General features: G+C 39.9%; 1 protein-coding gene and 1 long non-coding RNA gene across 2 annotated transcripts in view; one reads left to right on the forward strand and one right to left on the reverse strand.

Annotated features, from left to right (window-relative positions):
• Positions 1-207: 207 nt before the first annotated feature.
• LOC117524455 lies at positions 208-12301 on the reverse strand. Its single transcript, XR_004564775.1, has 2 exons — positions 12269-12301; positions 208-318 (listed from the first exon to the last, which is right to left on the reverse strand). It is a non-coding gene; the product is annotated as an uncharacterized LOC117524455 (long non-coding RNA).
• A 5729-nt stretch (positions 12302-18030) lies between these two features.
• epb41l5 (erythrocyte membrane protein band 4.1 like 5) overlaps positions 18031-27332 on the forward strand; it is a 119666-nt gene continuing 110364 nt past the window's right edge. The window contains 3 exon segments of the mRNA XM_034186242.1: positions 18031-18128; positions 18130-18163; positions 18166-18242. Of these exon segments, the coding sequence (XP_034042133.1) occupies positions 18063-18128; positions 18130-18163; positions 18166-18242 (177 nt within the window). The 5' untranslated portion in view covers positions 18031-18062.

The raw sequence follows: 27332 nt of genomic DNA on the forward strand, positions 1-27332 counted from the left end.
GCTGTTGTATGTAGAACTTTGAGGGGAAAAAATGAATGTAATCCATTTTGGAATAAGGCTGTAACATAAAATGTGGAAAAAGTGCAACACTGTAAATACTTTCTTAATGCACTGTAGCTGTGCGCTAATCAAACTGAAATCCAATTATTCACAGTAAACTGTCCTGACAGTTCTTGACTAGCAAAGTCCCCGGCCCGAGTGGTATTGACTGGAGTGTATTCTCTTCATACTGTGAAACATTTTCCTCATTGGCTGCTTTTGTACCTGCTGTCATCGGCTCGTTAAATACAATCTGCTGGAAGAACGTACTGCTGTGTGCTGCACGTGTGTGTGCAATTTCTGTCTTGTTTTCACCTCAGTGTCTCTCCTACTGTCATGTCTTCAGTTTGTTGGCTGTCTGGTGTAAACCTGCTTGTCTGTTAACTGGAATGAAAGTTTGTGGCTTGAATCTACAGAACATTCTCCTGGAGTAAGACATTTCAGTCTGTCCTCCAAAACATGCCTGTGAAAGAACAATGCCCGTTCATATCCCCCCTTCAAAACGCTGACTCACGTTTTTGGCACATCAAGGAGAGCTGGGAAACGTCTTTCTTCTTAGGCTTTTTCTTTGTTTTCTCTCTAGTATTCTGCCAAACAGAATCTTCACAACAACTTCTATCAGGGGTCGCTCCTTTCGGCACAGCCAACGCAAGCATCCACATTCATCCATTCTTCTGTTGGGTGATTTTATTTTTCATCATCACATATGGATCCCAAACACTGAATGTAGCCCTCAAGGTAAACCATGCATCTGAATGGAACACGGCAGCTCTGTGCTGCATGGCTCTTTTTGACACATGGACAAATTGAGGCCAGTGATTGGCTGATTGACCCTTTTGGTTGTCAGTTGTTCTGTACTTAAAGCATGAAAAACATCTAAGGAGAAAAGATATTTAATTAGTGTGTAATTTTCTGGATTGCTCGTGGATGGCTTTAACTGATTCTGGGGTTTTATTTCCCCCCTTCTTGACTGAAAGTTCCTAGTGCTATGAGACTTGGTTGCTAACCAGTCACCTAAGAGACAGTTGGTTGTCTCTGGTACCAGATCTCTTCAGAGGATCCTTGATTACCGCTTGAATAAGTTTGTGTCAAGCAAGTGGTTACTTAGATGAGTAATATCTCTTGCGTTGTAAGGGAACTTCAGTTGTGACATTTTGGACGTGGTGCATTTCTGTGGGGATGATCCAACACACAGGTGCCTCAGTGTTGAGGATGCCAGCAGCTGGCAAGAGAACATCCCCATTTCTTGCAGCAGATTAGACATCTGCTGGAAGATGAGGCTTGACTGATTGTCTGTGAAGTTGGTTGCCATTCAGAACCCCAAGGTGTTTCTATATATTGGTGGATGTGGTGACACCAGCACATGCTCCCTGAGCTGACCCGACTGAAAATGAAAATGATGTTGCTATTATTTTCAACATTTAATTGCATTTCAACTACAGTAAATTTTAAATGGAGCATCTGGTGTTGGATCAGCTCCATTTGTTGACTTTGCACAAGTTTTGAAGTCAGTTAGCTTCAATTATGTCAACACATCTGTTGTGTACTTGTAGTTCTCAGTCCAGTTATTCAGTAAGTCAAAAATTACACATTACAATACCAACCTGCTCAGTTACGAGCTGTGGTTTAGACATCGAAAACAAAGCTTCATATCACTTGAAACATACTATATGTAGGTAGTTCCAACAAGTAGCCATAACATATCCAAGTAAACTTACTATCTGTACTGCAGTGGTTATTTGAAGAAACTGGATGTATTTAGGTCTTCAATTAGGTACCGTAGTCTTGTTTGAGGGCGGGCGCTAAAGGGATTAAATGAACGAGCATAATTCTACTTCTGGCAACAGCCCTTGTCTGTCTCCATCAGAAACATGGCACTTTCTCTGAGTTTTTGGGTAAATTAATTGGCAAACAAAGTGAAAATGCAAAGAAAGCCGTGGAAAACGGACATGTGTTGCGGTTTATTTATGACCCAGAGCTCAACATGTTGAGGCGGTTGTGCAGGCGATAGAATGCAATTACTCTGTCAAGGTGTGTAAGCTAAAACTTACCTACATGACCGCTGCCATTTTCCTTGTCTTCCATTCTCCACTGGGAACCGAAAAAAAACCTGCACTTTTTGTGACTGTTTCAGTGATTGCAGCCGGAGGAAAAAAAGAAAAAACGGTACACTATTTTTCTGTGAGAAACGTTGCTGTGTTTGTGCAGGCTGTCCTCAGAAGTGGTCAAATCCTGTGATATAACGCAGGGGTTCAAACGAGACTGCGGCTCCCTATATGTTTTTGCTTACATTAACTAGTTAATGCTACTTGTGGGCATGAAGACAGCCAGAGCTGTGACTTCAGTGACTTTGCTCATGACCCAACTAATTGACATATGGATGACTTTGTCAGGGCAATTCCAGAATCCATCTAAATGTGCCACGTTTTGTCGAAATTGGGTTGAAAATCAAATTCCTTGACCTTAAGTTTCGTTAAAATGAAATCTTTAAGGATAACGTCAGGGCCAGCCTTCATTGACTTACCATGTTTGGTAGAAATCAGTAAAAGGACCTGGGAGGAGAAGGCCAACAAACTCACAGGAATGGCCTTGGACCCAGTAACCCGTGAGAGTGAGAAATGCTTTGCTGTATGGTTGACTCCTCTGCTTGCCTTTGCCATATTAGATCTGTTCTATGCCATTTCAAAAACCCACTTCCTTATGTGAGCCAAGGTTGGTGAGCATCACAGTGAAAATCTAATCTAAAATTTGACCTTTTACCCCAATGACCTTGACCACTGCCAAATCAAGCCCTTGAAGGGCAATTCTGGAGTTGACTCATGCATGTGTAAAGATAGGTGGAAATTAACCAAAGGACCTGGAAGAAATAGGATCAACCATACAAACGTTTCTCAAATTATAGCTTGCTGATGTCACACCTTAATTGCTAACTGCAACTTTTACAAACCACTGTGATTTTATGAGGTTTGTGTATTTTCAGTTTAAAAGCAGCAACAGAACGTCATAGTGAATTTGGCTGTTTAGACTTTTGCCCGCACCTCTACACTTAGAACTGTGTTGGATAAAAGGACTTGGATGGATTTGCATTTATTCACACTACCAATGCTAGTGTTGAAACCCCCCCACACCTACACACACACACCCACACACACACCTCATATCAAGTCTACCTAATGGACGGCTCATATTGGCTCTTGTTTTTACATGTACAACCTTATGAGGGGAAACAAACACAATTCAAGCATGTTGGGTTTTTTACATCATTACTTTTTTCTGCAACAGGCGCCACAAAACTTCCATTTACCACTAACTTTAATAAAAAAAAAAAAAACTAAAAAAAACTCTAACAAGTTAAAAATATGAATTTTTTTTAAGGAGAAAATGGGCCTTATAATTGATGAAGTGGGGTCTATTAGAGTTTCCATTTGCACAAACACCTCGCAGTAAGTTGTCTGTGTTCAGTGTGCTTTGTCGTCGTTGCGTAATCGGTACTGTCGTGCGCGCTGAGGGTTCTGATCAAACGTAGTTTGGAGGGGACCAGAAAAGCTGGGGTTAGCGGAGATGTATTTTTGTAGAGATGAAACATTTCAAGCTGTGTAGTGAAAAGGACGGCACTTTTTAGAAGGCTGAGTGGCAGACAGTGCTACTGGAAGAAAACAAGATAAAAGGATAAAGTATTGTTGAAAAGCAAACTGAAGTGAGACACCTGTAAGGAAAAAAGAACTAACTACACAGTGCCACTTGTTACTTTTGTGTAAATAAAACTAGATGTAAATACAATGTTGTATATGAAAAAATCTTTAAAATAAAAGGGAAAATCATTTGTGAGCTGAAACATTTTTTCATTTTGCTTTGATTGCTTTCTCCCTCTGAGTGTTGATTCAAATGTGACAAATGGTGTTTATTTAAAGACTTTCAGAAACAAACCTGTTTCATTTGACACTATAAGAACAAGTGTATGTATATTATATACATATATAATGAACCACAACATGAGAAATGCTTTGCCGTATGGTTCACTCCTCTACTTGTGTCAGAAAAGCCTTTGTCCTCAGTTGTTTGTTTCTTTCTGTTACCATGGTTTTACTGTGCTTTGGACATGTCTATAAAATGTCTGTCAAAGCATGGAGACGTGGCTTCACATCACCTTGTGGTTCCACACTGTAAAAGTGAGGTTTGGCAATGTCGTAGTCCGACATGGGCAAAAAGACACCATAATGTATACATTCAGGTATAAAATACACACACTCATCTTCAACTGCTTATCCAAGAATGGCTTGTGGGGGGCTGGAGCCTATCCCAGCAGTCTATTTGACAAATAGAAAAAAAATTCTGCTAAAGCCAATTTGATCTTATCCTCAACAAGAAAAATGATTCAAAAGAATCACATTGTACAATCCTAAAATAGATCATGCTTGATAAGTGCACCTGTGAAACAACAACAACAAAAAAAACAGCATGTGCACACAAACAGGCGAGTATTTGGACACTGGCCCGATTTTTTGGGGGGGGGGATTTTCCTCAACACAACCGCAATGAAGCTTACATAAAAGAAGATATGCTTCCAGTATATAGAATACATTCATCTTGAATTAATGGGGTTTAACAAAAACTCTTTAGGAATTACAGCTATTTGACTCATTCAATTATCGAAAGAATTTGAGATTGCTTTTACATCATTGGGGCACAATAAAGGATCCAGAACTGTCCCAGGAAACTCCAGGCTGATGTCACCTACTTGATCCATTGTCTGTAAATGTACAGAACACATCACAAGACATATCTTGAAACCCCATGAGTCCACCATTAATCTCACTGATTCAGATCCTCAACATTCGCATGAGACCCAGCTCATTGTGACCACGTGTGCTTTTGCCTCTATCCATGATTCAGTGGGACAAACAGATGCTATTCTGTGGGATATTCCAAAAGCATTTGCATACCAAACCAGAGTTTGGCTCTCTGTGTATAAACACCAGTGTTACAGCATCAGAGGTGAGAATTGTTTGGATTATAGCATTCCTAAACACCTGTACTTGGACTGTTGGTCAAAAGCCTGAGGCCCTATCGGGGTTTCAGCAAAGCTCACTATTGGGGCCCAGTTCAATTCTTCTGTTATATAAATGACACCACAAACAGTGTTATAGTAAAATCAGACCATTTGCAGATGATGCTGTTCTGGATTGAACAATAAGATAACTTTCTGCTAATACCCTGGTATTTGGCAAATGGTGTTCCTGCAAGTTAAGCATGCGCAAATTTGGAGAGACATCATCAAAGAAAGTGTTAATGCTGCAAGATTTGTGACTGGACAAAGACACCAGGCTAGTGTGGCACTGATGTGTACAAAACTGAGTCGGAATACTCTGAAGTGTTTTCCTATCAATGGACTGGCATCTCTCAAACCAGCAGAATATCTGACAAATGGACACAATCACACAACCAGTGCTTTCTACCCTTTCAGCCATCCCTGGACACTTTCAAGTACTTGATCTTGCAAAGACAAATACTGTGATATGATGTTCTATAGGCATATGTTGTAGCAATTACATGGACATAAGACAAAATTCAAATGTAAAAAAGAATAAAAGTCACGTAAGCAAAAAATAAAAACAATCATCTTAAAGGTAAAACTTATAACTAACCAGTACATTATTTGTGTAACTGTTTATACTGGCCTTTTACATTTTGAATAATATTCCTTGTTAAAAGCTGCCTTACAGCAAGAAGCTCTGGGCTTCACATCCAATACATTCCACAATCTTGTACATCTGGAGTTGGGAGAAGAAAGTCATTTGGTGTAATAGCAAGGAAGTTGGCTGAATTAACTAACTTAAATAAATTGAACAACTTGAAATATTTATGCAAAGTAATACTCCTGTCACACATAGCCGGAATCATGCAGAATGGTGTCAGAATTATGAATCAGCGCACATCAGAAAAGTTGGATTTCAGTTCCAAAACGTTCTGACAGCCATCTGTGAGAGTCCACACAGTTGGTCAAAATCATTTGCCTGTCTACTTTATTATAAATAAAAGAAATATGAGAAAAATACTTGAAATATTTATAAAACAGCACAGTTTAATCATGTCCCACAGTTTTGTTCAACTCTGTAACAACACACCAATCACCCCTTTTTTAAAAAGTCTTTTCTCACTTTTTTTAAAACCTATATTTAATTGTTTTATCATCAGATTAACATTGTCAAGACCAACCTTTCAACACTTACATGCATAAATTATATTGACTATTGTTTTGGGAGAAAGCAAATAATTGTTTTGGAAAAATATAATCATTCCATATGCTACTCCATACCTTAGCTAATGTGGACTTGTGGCTACTTTTGGCTAAAGTCTTCAACCCCGTAACATTCAACCCCGTAACAGAAGAAAAAAAAAAAAAACACTGTTACGGGGTTAAATGTTGCACTGATTTTAAGCCAGCCAGACCCTTTTCTCTAAATATTATTTAATGTTCTTTATTTCAGCGAGGACCCAATAGATGTCTAAATCAAATACAGAAAGGCAAAGAGAATATAGGGTGAGAAGAAAGGCAGATCCACAGAGAAGTGAAGAATACCTCAGGAAAGAGCATACAGAAAAGAGATACAGAAGCAGGGAAAACAATAATTCAATGACCTAAGTGAGAGAGCTCAAAGACATAAGCACAAGGAGTATTGGAAGGCTAAAGGAAGACAGAAAAAGAAATCTGGGTCACAATGACAGAAGTAATAGGGGAGTGGTGCATGCTCACTTATGATAAAGCATTGTACCCAAGAATAATCCTTGCCACAGACAAAAATAAACATTCAAGTCAAATGCATGCACCATGCCGGAATAACCAAAAACAGGTTATTTTGGCCTGTACAAGAGGATGTACAGTGGAATCCATTTGATGATGTGCTTGACCTCATCTAGCCTCCTCAGCCCGTGACAGGACATGATTCCCGTCACATGCAAATTCATAATGAGATCTGAGATAGACTGTCTGACTAAAGGATGACAGAACGATAAATAGCAGGAAGAACATACCAGATAAGAAAAAGAGACGGTCCACATTCACATTCATTCACCAAACTTAATAGTTAAGAGTTTTGTGAATGCTCAGTACTATTTTTAGAGCATTTTTACAACAATGCATCTTTTTTTTTTTTTTTTTTTTTTTTTTTTTTACTGCTGATAGGGCAGATGACACAGTACTTCTATTAAAGTTTGTAAGGAAGATATGAAATGATTTAATGGTATGATTATGATTCATGATTTTGTTGAGACAGATTTCTTTCAGCACTCAGCCTATGCTGTCCTCCATTTTTTTTCTTCTCATAGGCCAGATCCGTTAAATCTAAATGTGTTATTTTTTAACAATGTTAAGTATTGCAGGCCTAATGTTGTATTTCATTTATCTTGTTTATTTTTAATGAAATAATTAAAGTCAATTTCAATTTGATTAAGTTACAAGTGTCTTCAGCACCATTATTTGATACTTTGCTTTACATTTTTTGAAATATATAAAATATCAGATAAATGTTTGTTGAACTGTATGCACAGTTTAGAGGAAAAGTAGAAAATATATGAAAGCATAATCTAATGTTTATGTTAAAGTATATTTTCATGATTTATGAAGCCCGATTATATTAAGTATTGCAAAGTAAGTTCTCACATACAAGGAATTTGATCTGGTGTCATTGGTGCATAAACAACAATAATAAGAAAAGAAAAGGAAAAATACTTTTATAAGAAGTTAAAGAGTTAAATAGTCAAATTGGCAAGACTATGTCTACTGTTAAATAAATATAACATTGTGGGATGGGACTGTGCAAAAGCATATGATTGTTATGCAGATGTACAATACCTTTCAGTGGAGGGATGACCAATCTGTACTTTGTGAAACTGGTGGTGGTGGTGGGGGGGGGGTAAGTGGTGTGTGGCATAATTTATGAGTCTAGCTGTAGATGGAAGAAGTTGTGTCTTGAGTTTTTAGGCGTGATGGACCTCGGCCATCTGCCAGAGGGGAGGGTGACAAAGAGTTTGTATCCTGGGTGAGAGGGATCGGCCACTATCTTCCTTGCTCATCTCAGGGCCCTGGAGGTGTACAGGTCCTGAAGGGATGGCAGATTGCAGTTGATCACCTTCTCTGCTGCGTGGATGATACGCTGCAGTCTGCTCCTGATCTTAGCAGTGGCAACAACATACCAGACAGTGATGGAAGAGGAGATGATAGACTCAATGATGGCGTGTAGAAGTTCACCATCATTGTTTTGGCAGGTTAAACTTGTGAACTCCTACTTGACAGTCAAATTATAATTATTTAGCATCAATAAAATATACTTACAAGTTATTTTACACAAGTGACCGGTAATTACCAAGGTGCTGTAAGAATTAGTTTGAATATGTTTTAGAATTATACTCATACCAATTTCAATTTATTTTCATTTATATAGCACCACATCACAACAGAGTTGCCTCAAGGCACTTCACACAGGTAAGGTCTAACCTTACCAACCCCAGCAACAGTGATAAGGAAAAACTCCCTCTGAGGAAGAAACCTCAAGCAGACCATACTCAAAGTGGTGACCCTCTGCTTGGGCCATGCTACAAACATAAATTACTGAACAATTCACAGAACAATTCACGGACGAATATACATGAAATGCTCTTGGCACACAGGACAGGAGGGTCGCCAACACGAATACAACTCCCATCTCTGGATGGAGCTGCACCTTAGAGAGAAAAAACAGAATCAGGCATCAGAAACACAAAAAAATACTGTATAATTTTCCAGCATTAAACAACAAGAAAAACAGAAGAAATACTAAGGTGATCGCAGGCCACTAGCCCTAAACTTCACTAAAAGACCCAGAATTTAGGTAAAGTTGTACCAGAATCAAATTGTCCTGTTACAGGGTTGAATGTAAAACAACCTAAGTAACAAAGAAATTCCTAATAATGTTTGGGATTTCATGCCTAAGGTGGGAAAACATATTTTTGCAGATGTTCAAATACTCCATCAGATGCAATGTTAAAAAAAAAAGTATAGTAAATGTTTCAGTCATCGGAGAACCCAATGTGCACCAAATTCAGAGACTCACCCACTTATTTATTGTACATTTTCCGATTCAGAAAATGAGGCGATGTACCAGTTACCATATTTAAACAGATGGCTGGAAAACATTGTAAAGAATCGAGCCTTAGTTTTGTCGTCTATAACTGGGCATCTTATCAGTCACTAATGGCTTTTGTCCTGATCTGCAACTCTTATAATAGCCGACAGAGGGCGCTGCTGTCAGACTTGTCCAGTTTTACATAATAAACTGTCGAGAAGTAAGTCACTTTGCTATCATTTATTTTTAAATAAAATGAAAAACACTTCAGTACTCTGCGGTTATTTCCATAGTTTATTTAATGTGTTTGGTTTAAAATACTCTTTCTTGATCTTTTAGCAAAAAAGTGATTCATTAGCAAATGAGACAAAATCATTGCTTCGGAAATAGTTATTTGTGAAAAAGATAAAAGCATTTCCACAAGTCTGTCAACGTCAAGTAGCAGTTTGTTTCTTTAAATATGCTAATGAAGCTGTTGTTGGGGATTTATGCTGACGTCACGTCCTGAGGACAGCTCGCCTCCTACTTTTTGTTCGGAGCAGGACACAAAATTGTCCCTGAGCACCATCGAGGTAGAGAGGAAAAGGAGAGAAACAGGTCACAAACCTCGACAATGTGTGAAATTTAATGGTGAACGATGCAGGCGGATGCGCTCTGACGGTGAATTTCTGGGAAGGAGGGTTTTGTAAGTATTGGCGCTTCTTTTAAGATCAGATCCACAAGTAGACGTCGATTAGCTCTGGGCAGCGTTTGATTTGCTGCACGGGACACGCTTGGACAGCCGGGCGGGTTTTATTGTGGGTGCAATTTTAAGGATGTGCAACAAAACAAACGCACACCTGTTGGCTTTTGCTTACACCTGGTGCTCTTCAAAATAAATGAAAGCGGTTTGATAACATGGTTCAGGTGTGAACACTAAAGTCCATCTTTAGTCTCGTTTATGTCTCGGTCGGGTTTTGTTCTAGTGGTTTATGTTGGTAGTTTAGTTTATATGCTGTTACGAGCAGAAGTGGTAATCAGTAATGTTAAGATTAGCAATTTCATCATGAGATCTTAAAAATCTCCCATAGTGGCAACTCTCTGTGTCTATGTGTCTGTCTGTACGTACGTACTTCTCCATTGAACAGGCTTTGACTTGGTTGTTGCTTCAGGTCTGGACCTGGTTATATTAGTATTGGCTGGTATGGTCGAATAGCCTTATTCTGGTGTATTTTAAATGTGGTGGTGTGTTGTGTATTCAGTATTTAGAGAGAAAAAAAATCATTCTACCAATGCACCACACAGCAGACAACCCCTGGACTAAATATGCAAAACAAATAGGAATCCCAGCATGTTGTGCTGTTAGCCCTTTACACTTCCAGTTCAAATCGGATTTATTGTAAATCTGATTCAAATGAGATCTGATGATCTAATGAAACAGCTGCCACAGTGCATATAGCAAGTGATCAGATATGATCTGTTTTCACATAGTCTTATCCATATTGATTCGGACTGGCTATATACACCAGTGGTGGTGCATATTGCAAGATATGGATGTGCAATGAGTTTGAATCAGCTTTTGGAAAAATTGGATCTAATGTTTTTTCGCTGTGTGGACTGGCAAAAATAAATAAATAAATAATCAAGCTCGATACAATGTGGATATGCTAAAAATCTGATTTTGAGTCGTAATGTGAACCAGGCTTAAGACACTGTAGAAAGAGTTCTGTGTTTAACACAGAATACAGATGTGCCACAGTGTGTTATCTATGCTCGTAACCGAGTAGCAGTGGTCCACATGAAGAATTTCTTAGTTAAAGTTAGGGGTCTGCACTGGATCACAATATTATCGAAGTACGAGGTCTGTTAGAAAAGTATCCGACCTTTTTATTTTTTTCAAAAACCTGATGGATTTGAATCACGTGTGCTTGCATGAGCCAACCTTGAACCTTTGTGCGCATGTGTGAATTTTTTCACGCCTGTCGGTTGCGTCATTTGCTTGTAAGCAGCCTTTGTGTGATGATGGGTATAGTCTCTCGTTGTTTTTTCTTTGCAAGGAAATGGCGGAACGACTGGAGCAGCGCAACTGCATCAAATTTTGCCAGAAACTGGGCGACAGCCAGGTCGAAACCATTCGGATTATTCAGACGGCTTTTGGTGACGATCCTCTGGGCATCACACAGATTAAGGAGCGGTACAACCGGTTTAAAGACGGCCGCACAACGGTGGAGAGCACCGCGCTCCAGTCACATGCTGAAATGACCAGATCATTTCCAAAGTGAACGCTGTGGTGATGTGGGACCGCTGTGTGACTATCCAAGAAATTGCGGAAGAGGTGGACATCAGCACTTTTTGGCACATTCCACTGTGACAGAAGATTTGGCCATGAAAAGAGTGGCAGCGAAATTCATCGGCATGAAGCTGATGGCGCAGCAAAAGCGCCACCGTGTTGAAGCCTCACAGGACATGTTGTGACATGCTCACCTCATCCACAATTTCTCGGATAGTCGCACGACTCAAAACCCACAGAAAGCCGTCTGAATCTTCCGAATGGTGGAAGAGCTGGGCATGTTACAACAAGTCCTGTGAGGCTTCAACACGGTGGCGCTACTGTTTTATATGCTAACATTTTCTTAACCTTAGCTGCACAATCAGTGGGTCCAATGCTGCTACACACTCTGTATCATCCAGCCTGACTCCAAATATGAGAATATTAAGTACCTTTATTTGTTTTTGTTTTTTTTTGGCATTTTGGAAATGCGGTCCTCTCAAAATCTGCTCCTGTGCAGTAAATCAAACGTACCCCCTCTTCTATGGCGTTTAACGGCAGCTGGCATCCTTATTGTTGCATTGCTGCCACCTTCTTCAGTACTAAATCTTCTCAATGAGTCCAGTGTTTTTCAGGTATTTATAAAGCAAACATTTCCCCTCACACTTGACCCTATTTCTAAAATACTTCCTACATCAGTATTATCTCAATCCCTTTCGCTGCCACATTCCTAATCGCCAAAAGAATGTCATGAATGAGGTCTTGCCGACTCCTGGATAAATCTGTCCCAGTATTATTGATAGCTGATAGTCAGTTCAATGTGCACTCTTGTGTATACTGTTTGCACTGTATGTTATTGCAGGAATTTAAGTAATATCACTGTGTGTGTGTGTGTGTGTGGCGGGGGCGGGGGGGGGGGGGGGTGTTGCCGTGTCATGATAGGTACGCTGTATATTTTCCTGCTTTTTTTGTTCTTTGCCAATCACACTGATGATATTTCAACTTTGTCTATGTTTTATGTCTTTTAAGTTTTTGTATTCGGGGGTTTCAGTGCCAATTCACCGTCTGAGCCCACCCGGTGCATGCTGGGCCGGGTCAGAGTTCACAACTACCCAAAACACACTGTAAGCATCAACAACAATGTACAGTGCACCCAGAAAGTATTTGCAGCACTTTACTTTTTCCACAGTTTCTTCCAGCCTTAATCCAAAATGGATGAAATTCACTTTTTTCCTCAAAATTCTGCACATGATCCCCCCTGATGACAATGTGAAAAAAGGTTTTTTTTTGTTTGTTTGTTTGGGTTTTTTTTTTTTTTTGAGATTTTGAAAATTTATTAAAATAACATGTACATAAGTATTCACAACCTTTGTCATGAAGCTCAAAATTGAGCTCGGGTGCATCATGTTTCCACTGATCATCCTTGAGATGTTTCTACAGCTTAGGAGTCCACCTGGGGTAAATTCAGTTGATTGGACATGATTTGGACCTGTCTACAATATAAGGTCCCACAGAACATATCAGAGCACAAACCAAGCATAAGTCAAAGGAATTGGGCTTGTTGCATGGGAACATGTACACTCACTTGTTGTTTCCTATTACAGAGTGTGTCACATTTTTGTACGTCACAAAACTTGCACCCCAGAGATGACATACCAATGATGCAGAGCAGCTGTTTATGGCATGTCAACTGTTAAGGTATAGTTACTATTTAGTCAGCTATTTCTTTGACTATATTTGATACCAGGTCCATCAGTGATGTACAGACATGGTACGTCACGCTTTGTGTACGTCACACTCTGTAGCATTCCAGTTGTAACAGAACCAGCTTGGAACTATGCCATGAGTTGGAGTGCACTGTTGATGGTACCCACAATACATCTTTGTTTGAACACTTCAAGCAGTAGCTAACAGTTCCAACAAATCTCTCTCACTTGCTGTATGTCACATTTAGAGTTGAATATTGAGAACCGGTTCTGTTCAGGTATCGTTAACAAATGATTCGATCCACCGATATCAGTAGCCTTTTTGCTTAACAATTCCCTTATTGGTCCTTCAGAGCGGCTTTTGTTTTTGGGGTTGTTTGTCGGGAAAATGATCATTTCTCTACGTTGATTACAGTCCCTGCAGTGGGTCTGTATTTAAACGTTTCTGCAGTGCGTATCTGAGAAACAAAATTCTCTGGTCTGGTGAGTCAAAGATTGAACTCTAGCATGAATGCCAGGCGTCATGTTTGGCAGAAACCAGGCAGCATCACTACAGTGAAGCATGGTGGTGGCAGCATCATGATGTGGGGATGTTTTTCAGTAGCAGGAACTTGGAGACTAGTCAGGATTGAGGGAAAGATGAATGCAGCAATGTACAGAAACATCCTAGATGAAAACCTGCTCAAGAGGGCTCTTAACCTCAGACTGGGGCAAACGGTTCATCTTTCAGCAGGACAATGTCCCCAAGCACACAGCCAAGATATCGCAGTGGTGGCTTCAGGACAACTCTGAATGAGAGCCAGAGCCCAAACCTGAATCTGATTGAACATCTGTGGAGAGATCTGAAAATGGCTGTGCACCGAAGCTCCCCATCCAACCTGATGGAGCTTGAGAGGTGCTGCAAAAGAGAAATGGCAGAACTTCTCAAAGATATGAGGTGCCTTCAATAAGTTTTGAGACTTTTTCGTAGGGGCAGTTATAATCATCCCACACTCTTGTAATTTGATATGTCATTAACATATGTCTAAGGAGATAATCTACTAATTTTGTTATTCCAGGTTGAAAGAGACTGCTGTATGTGGACGTTAAGCGGACCCTACTAAATCATGCTTGTCACAGCTGACTTTTTTGCAAAAATGCAGTCGGGAGACGCGAGGACACTTGGAAGAGTGATACGCTATAAAATTTTGTGTTAAGCTCGGAAAGAATACTACGCAGACTTATGAACTGCTTCAGACTGCTTATGATTAAATTGCATGGCAGAAGCATCGGTGTTTCGTTGGCACAAAACGTTAAGGGTGGCAGAGAGTCTGTGAGAGACGATGAGAGGTGGGGGAGGGAAGTCAGAACACCGGAGCTGGTGGGGAAAATTCTGTACTTTTATGGATGAGGACCGTCGTGTGTCAATAGAGACAATGGGCCCTCATGTATCAATGTTGCGCACATTGTGCGTACATTTACGGCGTAAACTTGAAATACAACCAAAGTCGTCGTGGACCAATACATCAAGCAGTGCGCACCTGCCCATTCTGGCGTACGCCTGACGTGATCTTGATAAATGCGGCGGGTGAAAGGATCATAATTATAATAACACGCCCATAAATATCAAACTCCGCTTCAGACACACCCTCATTTTACGACATGGAAGCCGGAAAGACGGCAATGAAAAAGAACTCCACTAGTCACGACACGTGTCAATAGAGCGTCAAAAGCGGCTGTCGTATCAATTGTTTTGTAGTATATAATCAATAAAGTGTTACAGTGGTCCCTCATTAATCGCTGGAGTTACGTTCTAAAAAATAGCCCGAAATACGCGAAACCGCGACGTTAGGCAGCATTATTTTTTACAATTATTATAGACGTTTCAAAGCTGTAAAACCCCTCACTACACAGTTTATACACTTTCTCAATCAGGCATGAACATTTTCCTCACTTTTCTCTCGTGTGTAAACACTCTCAAAGTTCAAACCTTAGTAGGAAAATAATACCAAACTGTTTCAGGCCCAAACATTTGTTTGAGAAATAAAAATAGAACGTTTCCTATAAATAATTATGATGGCATTTAGAACTAACTAATTAATTTTAACGATCAACGAACGAGGGTCGGACACATAAGAAATTATTAATAGTGACTGACCAGTATTTCACAGATTGGGCCTCTGTGTCCTGACGCCGCGCCTTTTCGCACTCACACCTGGCTGCAGCAGGTGTTTGTTTCCGTGTGACAAACACAGTTATGAGTAGTTGTTGGCACTCTTTCTCTTCTGGGCAACAAGATTCTTATAAGCAGATACACAGAACACTGTGTAAAAAAAAAAAAAAAAAAAAAAAAAAAAAAAGCATGCAAAATTGGACTAAATACTCCGAGGCCACGACAGGTGAACGGCGTTATAGCGAGGGACCACTGTATTCTCTTTTCACGTCAATAATTCTTGACATATGGATATTTGCTCGCTCAATTAATAAGACACGCCTAATCTGTCAGATTTCTTTATTTTTTTTAAATGTATTTCTGTATTTATTTTATTGTGACAACCGAATGGAGACGACAAAACCTGGCTGCAGTACAGGCGAATTAAGGGAATGACGAAACTACAGTTATTATCAATTTCATTGTCTAAAACGATCACACCACATGAAGTTAAGCTCAGCGCTGCTCTGGCTTCAGTCTCGAAGTCTGGAGAAAAAGGCGAGCAGCGCTTTCTTTGCAGTCAGCGCTGTGACCACGGATCGTGCTCGAGACCAATTGATTGATTGATTGTATTGATTATTATATAGCCTGTAACCTCCCTGAGCCTGGTTCTGCTGCTGGAGGTTTCTTCCTGTTAAAAGGGAGTTTTTCCTTCCCACTGTAGCCAAGTGCTTGCTCACAGGGGGGTCGTTTTGACCGTTGGGGTTTTACCATAATTATTGTATGGCCTTGCCTTACAATATAAAGTGCCTTGGGGCAACTGTTTGTTGTGATTTGGCGCTATATAAAAAAAATTGATTGATTGATTGATTGACAGGAAAGTGTTATTTATGTAACATATGCATTGATTTGTATAATGGCACTGTTTATCATGTTGATCATCTTCATTTTTATGTGGATTCCAGCCGCTGGTTCATTTTGGTGTATAATTTACGCCACCGATCTCGACCTGGTGTATATTTTCAGCGCAGCGTACGCCAACGACCACATTGATAAATGCCACGTAGCGCAGGCCGTTTTGGCGTACACCCCCATATACGCTCAAATATCGCCGTACGCAATGTTGATACATGAGGCCCAATAAGAAGTACAGTTTGAAGGTCAGTATGGGAACTGTGTACACGATTATTCATGATGAACTGAACATGCGGAGATTTGTGCGAAGTTCAGGACAATGCACCAGTCTCCCTCCAGTCCAGACCTTGCTCCCTGTGACTTTTGGTTTTCCCCCAAGCTCAAGGAAAACCTTAGAGGCAGGTCGTTTTGAAACCATTGAGGGGATGAAGAGGGCTGTGACAAGGGTCGTGGACACGTTCACACCAGAGGACTACCAGGGGGCCTTCCAGAAGTTGTTGGAACAATACAACAAGTGCATTGCATCTGGGAGGAGTACTTTGAAGGGGACTAGAGTTTCTTGCTTGCCTGAAGGGAAAAAGTGTCCCTACAAAAAAAGTCTCAAAACTTACTGAAGGCACCTCGTAGGTGCGCCAAAGCCTGTGGCATCATAGTCAAGAAGACTTGAGGCTGTAATTGGGCACCAAAGGTGCATCAACAAAAATTGAGCAAAGGGTGGGAATACTTATGGTCGATGTAATTTCTTAGATTTTTTTTTTTTAACAAATTTGCAAAAATAAAATAAAAAAAAGGGGTTTGTTCATGTTGTCATTATGGGGTGTTGTGAGCAGAATACTGAGGGGGAAAAAATGAATTGACACATTTTGAAATAAGCCTGTAACATAAAATTGGAAAAAGGTGAAGCGCTGTGAATACTTTCTGGATGCACTGTATACGCTGCATTTGAGCAGAGTTTGCTGTGGTCTGAAGTCATGATGTCATATGTCCTCACTGTTTTGTGCTTAGGATGTCAAACAATTCTGCCACACCTCTCTCTCTTCGCAGAGAGAGAGACAGACACACTTGCTTGCTTCCTTACTTACTTTCAGAAGCACAGAATGAACAATCAGCCAGCTGCAGGAAAAGCAGAAGGCAAAGCTCTCTGCCTGATCTCCACTCAAAGATTTGAACATGCACAGAACTTTCTTTTGAACTCAGCGGTGTCACCTGGCAAGGAACTCATTTTGTGCTTGATAACGGCTCTTTTAAAATGAGTTTTGTTCATAAAATTCACAGCACACAGCCCCAATCATTGTGTGTTCGTTGGGTGGCCATGCCGTTGTCTGTGCATCCTTGGAGTGTCCTCCAGCCTCTGTCCATTCGGTGTTTGTTTGGAATATGCTCCATACTTCATGACGACCATGGCGTCCTGTGTGCTTCCATTGAGCGTGGTTGGTTTTAGCCCTCCTTTTCACAGTTACTCATTCAACCAGGTCATGGTTTTAAACTTTGTCCATACCTTGGAAAACTTGAGTGCCCGGGAGGGTGTCTGTGGTGAACTACGATCTGCAGTCATTGTGCAGTGGTCTTGTTTTTAACTTCATAACTTCCTGTTTTCCATTATATTCACATCATTTAGTAATCTGTGGCATTTTTCGTGGAGCCTGTAACATTGTACATGTTGTGCACTAGATCAGATTCATGGGCAGCTGTTGTCCACTGGTTTGTAAAGGTTAGATTCCAGTGATCTTCTGGGATGCATATCCATGAAAGTGAGAACAGGGCTTTACTCTTTCGAGTACTCTGTCCTCCATATATTTGTTTTGTAGTGATTTTTGTCTCATGTAGTCTTAGCTTTACTGAATACCTCACATTTTACAGATTCCTCATTTGTAGTTCCATCTTCTTCAGGTACAGAAGTTTAACCTTGGCTTTCCCCTATCATGCTGAGTTTCCTACGACGTACGCTGGGGCGACGCTCCATCCGGAAACATGCAGAGAAAGCCAGGTTTGCGCGAGGCTCAGCGCGCCACTACCCACATCCCTGCGCGGGAGAAGCCAAGTCTTTCATCACCTGTCGTGTATCCTATTGGATGGAACAGAGCGTCAGTGTTGACCTGCCGGTAAGGAGTTTTCACGTTTAAGCTTTCCATGTTGTCCTGGTTTGCAAACACAATGTTCTGACCATTATTTGGAGAATTTGCATTTTTATATGTTGTGGCAGTAAACCGTAGGATGTCGCATCACGAAAAGGATGAGTAGATGCAGTTTAGCTCCCACTCAGTTATAGTTAAAGTACTCGTAAAGCACTTTGCAAAAGGTACTGTTTTGGGTTGTTGTAGTGGGAATAGGGGCTGTAGTGTGCTCTGAATTGGCCAAGATGTTGCAGCTTCCTCCTCCATTTCATTGGTTGAGAGTGCTTTGCACTGAGTGCGTCTGATTGGCTCACACAGACCAAAGATATGCTGGTTCCCGCCTCCTCCTTTGCTACTGTGCTCATTTTTATGCATATTTCTTTGTTGCATGAAATTCTATTCATAAATACTTTGTATTTCAACTGTTAAGAGTTTTTTCACTGACATGCAATATTGAAGCAGAACAGCAAAAAATAAAACGAAAAAAAAAAATGCCCCCACTCCATGTGTCACATCACTTCCGGGGGAGATTTTTTTTCCCCAGAAGTGATGTGATTTTTCTGGTGTGTGCCTGCCGTCCTTTTCTGTGTGCTTTGGGGGGGGTGTCAGCCAGGTTTCCTTGGATTCCCTCAGCTGGTAGTTTTACTGACGAACTTCTCCCTTCAAGTCCAATCACCTGCTGAGGCCATCAGTATGAAGAAAGACCTGCACCGTCTCAGGCTGACATGTGTCCACTTATTTAATTCAGGGCTGTGCATTCCTCTTTAGTCACTGAACAGGGATCATTACATTTTTAAATGAAATGCTTGTATTCTTCAGTAATCTCCAAAACTAAGACTGTCTATACATTAGGGTGCATCAAAATACAGTGGCTTGCAAAAGTGTTCAGCCCCTTGGTATTTATGCGCTTTTTAATTTGTTTAGGGCAGTTCAAAATACAAAATCAGCTTCTCAATGTAAAAATTTCTAAAATGATTTTCCTTAGACTCAAACTCAAAGCAAATCTCTACAACTGATATCAATTAATTAAAAATATAAAAGCCAAGATGATGATTGCATAAGTAATCAGCCTTTTGGTATAATACCTGTAAATAATCAGTTAATTGCCAGTTTTCTTCAGACAAGTCAGGGGATGGATACATGAACATTTCTAAATCACTGAACTGGTATAGAGGAGGATTTTATTAAAAAGAAGACCTGAAAGTTCAGCTACAATTTGCCAGAAGGTACATCTGAGATGCAAGCCTAGATTAATGTTTTGGTGAAAGAAACCCCTCCTCTGTCCCACTTCATTATGAAGCTCTATAACCGGGGATACAAAATGAAAAAATGCACAATTTCTCCAATCACAGCCACAGAAGCCCGTAACGTCTTCTGTGTTGTCTGGGTGTCTTGGTGGCTTTCCCTCACTCATCTCCTTCTTGCACAGTCCACTCAGTTTTTGAGAACTGTCTACTCCACAACCGATTTACCATAGAGTGCCATACTGTTGGTATTTCTTCATAACTGATGTAAATAAAGTTCAAGACATATTCAGTGACTTGGAAACGCCAGTGTATCCATCCCCTGACTTGTCTGAAGAAAACTGGCAATTAAACTGATTATTTACAGGTATGCCAAAGGGGCTGATTACTTATGCAGCCTATCATCTTAGCTTTTATATTTTAATTAATTTATATCAAGTTGTAGAGTTTTACTTTCAGTTTGAGTTTAAGGAAGATAAATTAAAATTTATTTATATTGAGAAGCCTGATTTAGTTTTTGTATTTGAAATGCCATAAACAAATTAAAATGTGTGAAATACCAAGGGGCTGAATACTTTTGCAAGCCACTGTAGAAGGCAGTATTCTAAAGTCAACATATTAAAGTTTCTGGGTTGGCTTTTTGTTCCAATGCAGATAAAAAAAAGACTTCTGCAAAGAGATGTGAAAATTTGAGGTTTAGAGGTGAAACCATGCATATGCATTTAACAACAACAACAAAAGATATTTTCTGGTTACACGAGGCCAACATATGGCCATTGGGTATTGCAAATACCTGGCATCCATCTGTCCGTCCATCTGTCTGTATACAGCACAAGTTCAGTCCTATTGCAGACACGGTTTTCAAATTCACAGGGAACATTTTCTTAACATATCTTTGTTATTCAAACCTTCATCTTGTCACATATTAGTCTTTTTTCCCTTTTCTTTTCCATTTATAACTTAATTCAGTTTTCACCATACCAGTGTCAGTTGTATGGTGTACAATATTTGTTGTCACTAAGTAAAATATAATATGAGTGAAGCGTCACGCAGCAGAGCGAAGCTCACTCATGGTACATGGTCCTAAACAGAAGTGTCAAAATTCACATCCACAGTAAAACAGGAAATGTTCAAATGTCAAACAGTTCCTGGATTGACAGATGAGATCCCATGGAATCTCACAGGAACTCAGTGGCAAGCTCACACTGAAACAGGAAGTGCTGAATTCTCAGTCACAGTGAAACAGGAAATGTCCAATTTGAACACTTCCTGGCATGGGTGGAGCTAGAGCGGAGGCTGTGGTTTCACTGGACTCCCCTGAAATCTGATTGGACACACATGATTGACATGTCATGGCACCACACGTCTGGTTGAAAGACCTGCATTTTGAAATTAGTGAGTCACTTTGACTGCTAGGTTCCTCCTGTCCAGTAGTTGGTGCTGTGTACCACAAAGTTCTAATCCACCTTGGTAAAAGAAGAAAAATGTTTGCCTCAGATTTGAACTGAACATGTCATTTGAACTATGGACTTATAATCGCACCAAACTTATATTGATGAGTAAACGACCGTATTTTATGCCAGAAATGAGGTCCAGGTTGTTAAAAGCAGCATTTCTCCTTTAATTCGGGTTGCCTTATATACACGTTTAAGCTTACAGACAGCAGCTGATTCATGCTCTGTTGGCTTATTAGTTCAGTAGATAACTGAAACAATCCTTCAAATGGTGATACAAGCATCAAATCCAGCACAGATACAGCTGGAGCAAAATTAATGGAGCAACTTTAACTTTTGACCCCTGTACAAACTGAAACTGACCTTTGTCACCATTCTTGCTCCTTTTACCTCAAAACTCTAACATTCAGTCCCAAATTGTCCAAACTATACCTTTTAGAAATCTTTATGATCAGGCAAATAATGTGGTGTAGTTTTCTATATGATTGGTGCATCTTTTAATTTTGACCCCTGTGTAATTCTTCAATTGACCCCTACCTGGCTACCTATTGAAAATTCAAGTGGCCAATCAGTTTTTTTTAAGAGTTCATGTATATGGATTACTTGTGCCAAATTTGATGCCTGCATCACCATTTGCAGGATTCCACTTTAAATATTCTCTTATCTGCTGCAGTATATATGAGATGTAAGATGCTGCTCCTCAGTGCTTCTCATTTGCCCTCAAAAGTATTGAACACTTGGTATTTCACACATTTTAATGTGTTTATTCCATTTCAAATACATTTTTTGTTCTAAAATTATCTTCCTTAACTCAAACTGAAAGCAAATCTCGACAACTTGATATAAATTAATTAAAAATATAAAATCCAGCTTCCTGGCGGAGTGGTGTAGAGGATTTTCGTACAGTCCCAATGAAGTTGGGACATTGTGTAAAATGTAAATAAAAACAGAATACAGTGACTTGCGAATCCTCTTCAACCTATATTCAATTGAATACACCACAGAGACAAGATATTTAATATTCAAACTGATAAACTTTATTGTTTTTGTGCAAATAATTGCTCATTTTGAAATGGATGCCTGCAGCACGTTTCAAAAAAGCTGGGACAGTGGTATGTTTATCACTGTGTTACATCACCTTTCCTTCTAACAACATTCAGTAAGTGTTTTTTTTTTTTTTTAAATCTTTATTATTCATTATTTTTCCTGATATAAAAATTTGGATATCAAGTAATTTACTTGTCCCATAGATCTTTCATAATTGGGTTCCACTGTAATGCAGTAGATTAGGCAGTGGAATACTGTAGAATCGCACCATTTGGCACATGAGGAAAATATTTTTTACAAATCTTTTCTATTCTTTAATAATTTGGTTATGTATGATGTATAATTGATTGTTTTATGCACCATCCATATCCACCAAATTACTGAAGGGGCTTAAAGAATTCTAAAAATATGATTCAAAAACATGTTTCAACATGCCAAATGGTTCAAAGCTACGGTACCTCATTGTATATTGATGAAAATGTGAGAATTAGAAACTGTAAAACAATGACTTGTTTGTGTTGATTATTAGTCATAGTGTTTTTGTTTACATGATGTACAATGCACAAAAGAAGACAGTTTCTGTAATTGCAGTCCTTTAGATTTTCATTATTGTTCAGTAGCAACTGGCTAAAAGTAAAGCTCTAGTGAGCAGAAAATTTGGCATTTTGTGTTTATTTGCATTGTAAGATCTTGAAAGTCCTTAGTTCAGATGTTTTTGAGCAATCATGGTGACAGATAATCTAAGATAAATCTAAATAATCTAACCAACAATATAGGTGACAACATGACTTCTTTTGTCAAAGTAATAACAGTGTATACTTAATAAAACAGCTGTGTAACCATGTATTGCAGACCGAATGGTTCGCCCCGAAAAATCGGTCCGCCTTTTCCTTCTACGCATGCGTCATTTCGGACCACAGCAGCACGTCTGAGACAGTCTGTTCACCCAAAGCAATCAAATGGATTAATGTGATTATTAACCATCAGATGATGAAGGTAAAACCTCTTAAATCATTCTAAAGTCAGTTTTAAGCAGAAACTCCACGAAATTCTGTGATGCGTTGAAATGACAGATGCGCAGTGAACGCATCAGCTAGCAGCTGATTTAGCTGCGGTGCTCTGATCGCTTCCGCTGCCTTTTATGATGAACTAATGCTGAATTTATGTGGAAATGATTGTTGTACAAAACCTTCAGCTATCTGTCGCTGAGATACATGATGACTGGAGTGCAGTTTGAAGCAGGAACGAGGTGATAATCCGTGAACCGCGTCATCAGGGGGGATAGTTTTTTTTTGGGGGGGGGGGGGGGGGGGTCGTTCGGTCGGTGATGTTGGGTATTTTCTCCTCCAAACATTCTTAAAACCTTTGATAAGACAAACAGAGTCAAGAAACACCAGTGAGACAGAAAGTCAAATTAATCACGCGCGGAGTGCGGCCAGGCTGTACACCAAAGCTACACTAAAGTCTGGCCTGCGCTTCGCTCTTTTTATTAGTGAATCCCTCATCACATAAACAAAAACTTGTCCTAAGGGTGGGGGAATGACGCAAGACAAGTTTCTTCCCGTAACATAAACACACACGTCAATAAGTACAGCTGTAAGCATAAAACAGTTTCTTTCTTTTACTCTTATCGTCGAAGGTCAGCACATCTCGTTCGCAGTTATCAGCTGTTCTGCATCTGCCTGGAACACTAAGCATCACATCACGATCAGTCAAAATTCAACCTTCAGTTCTTTTACTCCCAGTCGTTAGCGGCTACGAAAACAAGTTGTATAATAATAATAATAAGTACATCCAGCTTCTCATTCCCAGTTCAGATTGACCCCAGCATGCTAAAACAAGGTTGAATAACACATACATTCTCGGGGTTAGGTGCAAACAGCACAACACCGTTCTCATCAGAAAGAAGACAAAAGGTACAAATGTTTAACAGTGATAACATATATATATATATATACTATAAAATCCTTAACATTTCCCACCTGTTTATCACCTGTTAAACATACAGTAGGCATCACCCAGCTTAGTTAGTTAGTTTATTAACTTAATCTATTCTGTCCACGTTTTTATTAATTGAACACCACCAACAGATGGAAGATTCGAATCCAGCTGCTATTTGATCAACCAGTTTATACTCGTCAGGCACTCCTCTGGGGACTCCTATTGCGTCAATATATGTTGGATTTCCTACTCCTTTCCAATCTCTTTTACTCTGTCTGGCTATGCCTTTCTGCCAATCCTCAGGAATAAGAGAGGCTGCATATGTCGTAACGTCTTCAGGGGTCATGGGTAACAATAATGATATTAATGCACAATAACCTGACACATTTCGTGGCAGTCTGTCAAAGATTCTGTTATCACCACACCACCACCATACATCACTCCTACCGACTGGTATAAATGAACCGTTTTTCTGTATTATTCGACTACACCACTTGTCTTATTACTTTTTCAGCTAAAGCTTCATAGGCTAAGAGTGTGTTAACTCATCACGTCAACAGTTCAAGCTTGAACTGGAGTTGTGAGCTTTTCAATATCATCATAATTCTCAGTACAGTCATTACAGTTTTCTCCACTAAGGTCTGACTGTTTCAATGCTTGATATTTTGGCATAGTTTGTTGGAAGGCCAGATTACACTGTACAAATGTATTTGACACCATTTTGCCAACCATTGTTTTGATATAAGGGATCACACAACACATGCAAAGTCCAATCAGAATTAGGACTATAATAACTGGTGTCACCATTTTCAATAGTAACTGCCAACATGGTCCTGAAGTCAACCAGGACCAGGGATTCCACCGGTTCACGGCTAGGGTGTCTTTATGCATTGCATCACGAAGTTTATTCAGCTCTTCCAATGCGTCCTGCATATCCACTGAATGAATGGAGTCTGGGATGAAAGTACAGCATGTTGTGTTCAGCAGAACACAAACTCCTCCCTGTGAACCAGTAAGCAAGTCTAAAACCATACGATTTTGCATCACCATGGTACGTAAAGCATCTATTTCAGTGTTTTGAGCTGCTACTATTTTTTTTAGTTACATTCATGAACAGACCCAATCGATAATTCAGAGTTTCAATCATTAATGAATTTTTCCCACTCCTATCCAGGGGAACAATGAATGTGCTATTTTATCTCCTACAGACCACAATTTTTTGGTCCTTTAGTACATCCGAGCCCCACATGTGATTATGTGGCAACACATCTGGGTATATCAATCTCCTCCGTCTGGTGCTGCCATTCTTCTCTGTGGAGGTCCTACCACATATGTATGGTCAGTCACCTGGGTAGGTGCACACACACCACCCCAATTTGGTGGGAGACTCATGTACAGTCTGGAACCATAAAGCCAATAGATGTCATCATACACCGGAGTACCATTTACAGGTGGTAGCAAAAGCTTACTAACATAAGCACATGATTCATCCGTTCCCCATGGACAGGAGCCTGTATAATTACATCCCCGTCCAATGTGATGAAGATAAGTACCATCCACATATTATGTTTTGGTTAGGCTTAAATTATTTGATAAAACATACGTTTGGGTACACAGACGTTTCTTAATTTTACCTACATTTTTATTCCCTGTCCCGTAAAAGCAATTTGGGAATGGCCGTTGTGATGACAATTTAACGTGATGATATTTTTGCGTTTCCCTTCAGTCTAGTCAATGGAGCAGCACTTGGGCACGCTTGTACGTCCTCTGTTGAAATCCCTATCATATAAGTGGTTGCACTGAGGCAAGTGGTGTTACATCTTATCAGATTTGCTGAGAACTGCTGCCCCCGAAATACAGTTTGATTATGCATCCGTATGATAAGACATTCTGTCACCCTAGCAGGGTACGGTTTAGCCGTCAGAGCTGGGTGTGTTGAGGATATAGGTATTTGCGAACAAACATAACAATTAGTAACGTAATTCCATAGCCAATAAATGAACATATCTGTACCACATATTAGTATGGTATATATGAGGGTGTCCATCTGTCTCATTCACATTATGAATAAACCTCTTCTGACGTTGCTTGCGTTGTTCTCTGGCTTGGTCCACAGTGAGCTGCAATTCTTGGGTCAACCACCAGGCCAGGAATCCGAGGAGCACGAAACACACTAAGATCACAACGCAACCGGCTGCCCTACCAACAGTCCGGCAGCGGCGGCGCTGAGCACGCCGCTCCGGGGTCTGCTGTAGTTCAGTCATGATTGCTAGGATACAGTGTTGTTAACCACCTCACCTAATAGTGCAAGGATCTCCCTGCTTCACTGGCATTGAGACAATCTATTGCTAATTAAATAGACTCCCTTTGTAGCCAGACTTCCCCTTACACTGTGGAGGCCGCCAACACACGCTGTATCTTACAGTGATGTATCCACGTTGATCTCTCCGCTATCTTTACTGCAGTTGGTGTTGTTAACAGCACTTGGTATAGACCTTCCCAACGAGGACTGGACCAGTTCTTCCTCTTAATCACTCTGATGAACACCCAGTCTCCTGGCTAGACTACTGGAAGGCCGTCCTGTGGAAGATCAAAATTATTCGGCAGTAAATGTGTTTAAGTTATCTCTTTCTGTGTTAATGTCTTTTTCATAAAATTTGCTAATGTTTGTTCCTCATCTGCTGTTTTAGTATCCATGTCAAAATTGGTAGACGATATGGTCGTCCATAAAGTATCTCAAATGGTGTTAACCCTGATGGTGTTGGTGTTATTCTCATATACAATTTTACTAGGTCCAACATTCAATCCAGGTTCGTTTTGTCTCTTCTATACATTTCCTTAATCTTATTTTTATTGTGCCCTTTGTCCTTTCCACTAATCCGGCACTGTGTGGATGATAAGCACAATGATTTTTGAGATTGACCTGTAGTGCTTCTCCTACGTATTGCACTATTGTATTAACAAAATGCGCTCCATTATCTGAATAGACTGTTTCTGGTATTCCAAATCGTGGGATGATGTCTTTGCATAATGCTTTAGCCACTGTAAGTGAATCTGCATGTTTTGTAGGGAACAATTCTACCCATTTTGAGAAGGCATCAATTATGACTAAACAAAATTCCTTCCCTTCATGTTTACTCAGCTGTATATAATCCATATGAATCACTTGAAAGGGATATTGTGGTGTTGGAAATTTACCTCTTTGGGGTCTCAAATTGCCTTGTGAGTTGTGTTTTGCACATATCATGCATGCTCTACAATGCTGTTTTGCATATGCATCGAACCCATAAAGACAAAAAATAGATTGCAATTGCGATATCATACCCCCTGATGAGACATGCGTCACGCCATGGCTCATAATAGCTGCCCATTTAAACATATTTTTTGGCAAT

This window comes from Thalassophryne amazonica, chromosome 14 (genome assembly GCF_902500255.1).
Source record: "Thalassophryne amazonica chromosome 14, fThaAma1.1, whole genome shotgun sequence".
In the NCBI taxonomy this organism is placed as follows: domain Eukaryota; kingdom Metazoa; phylum Chordata; class Actinopteri; order Batrachoidiformes; family Batrachoididae; genus Thalassophryne; species Thalassophryne amazonica.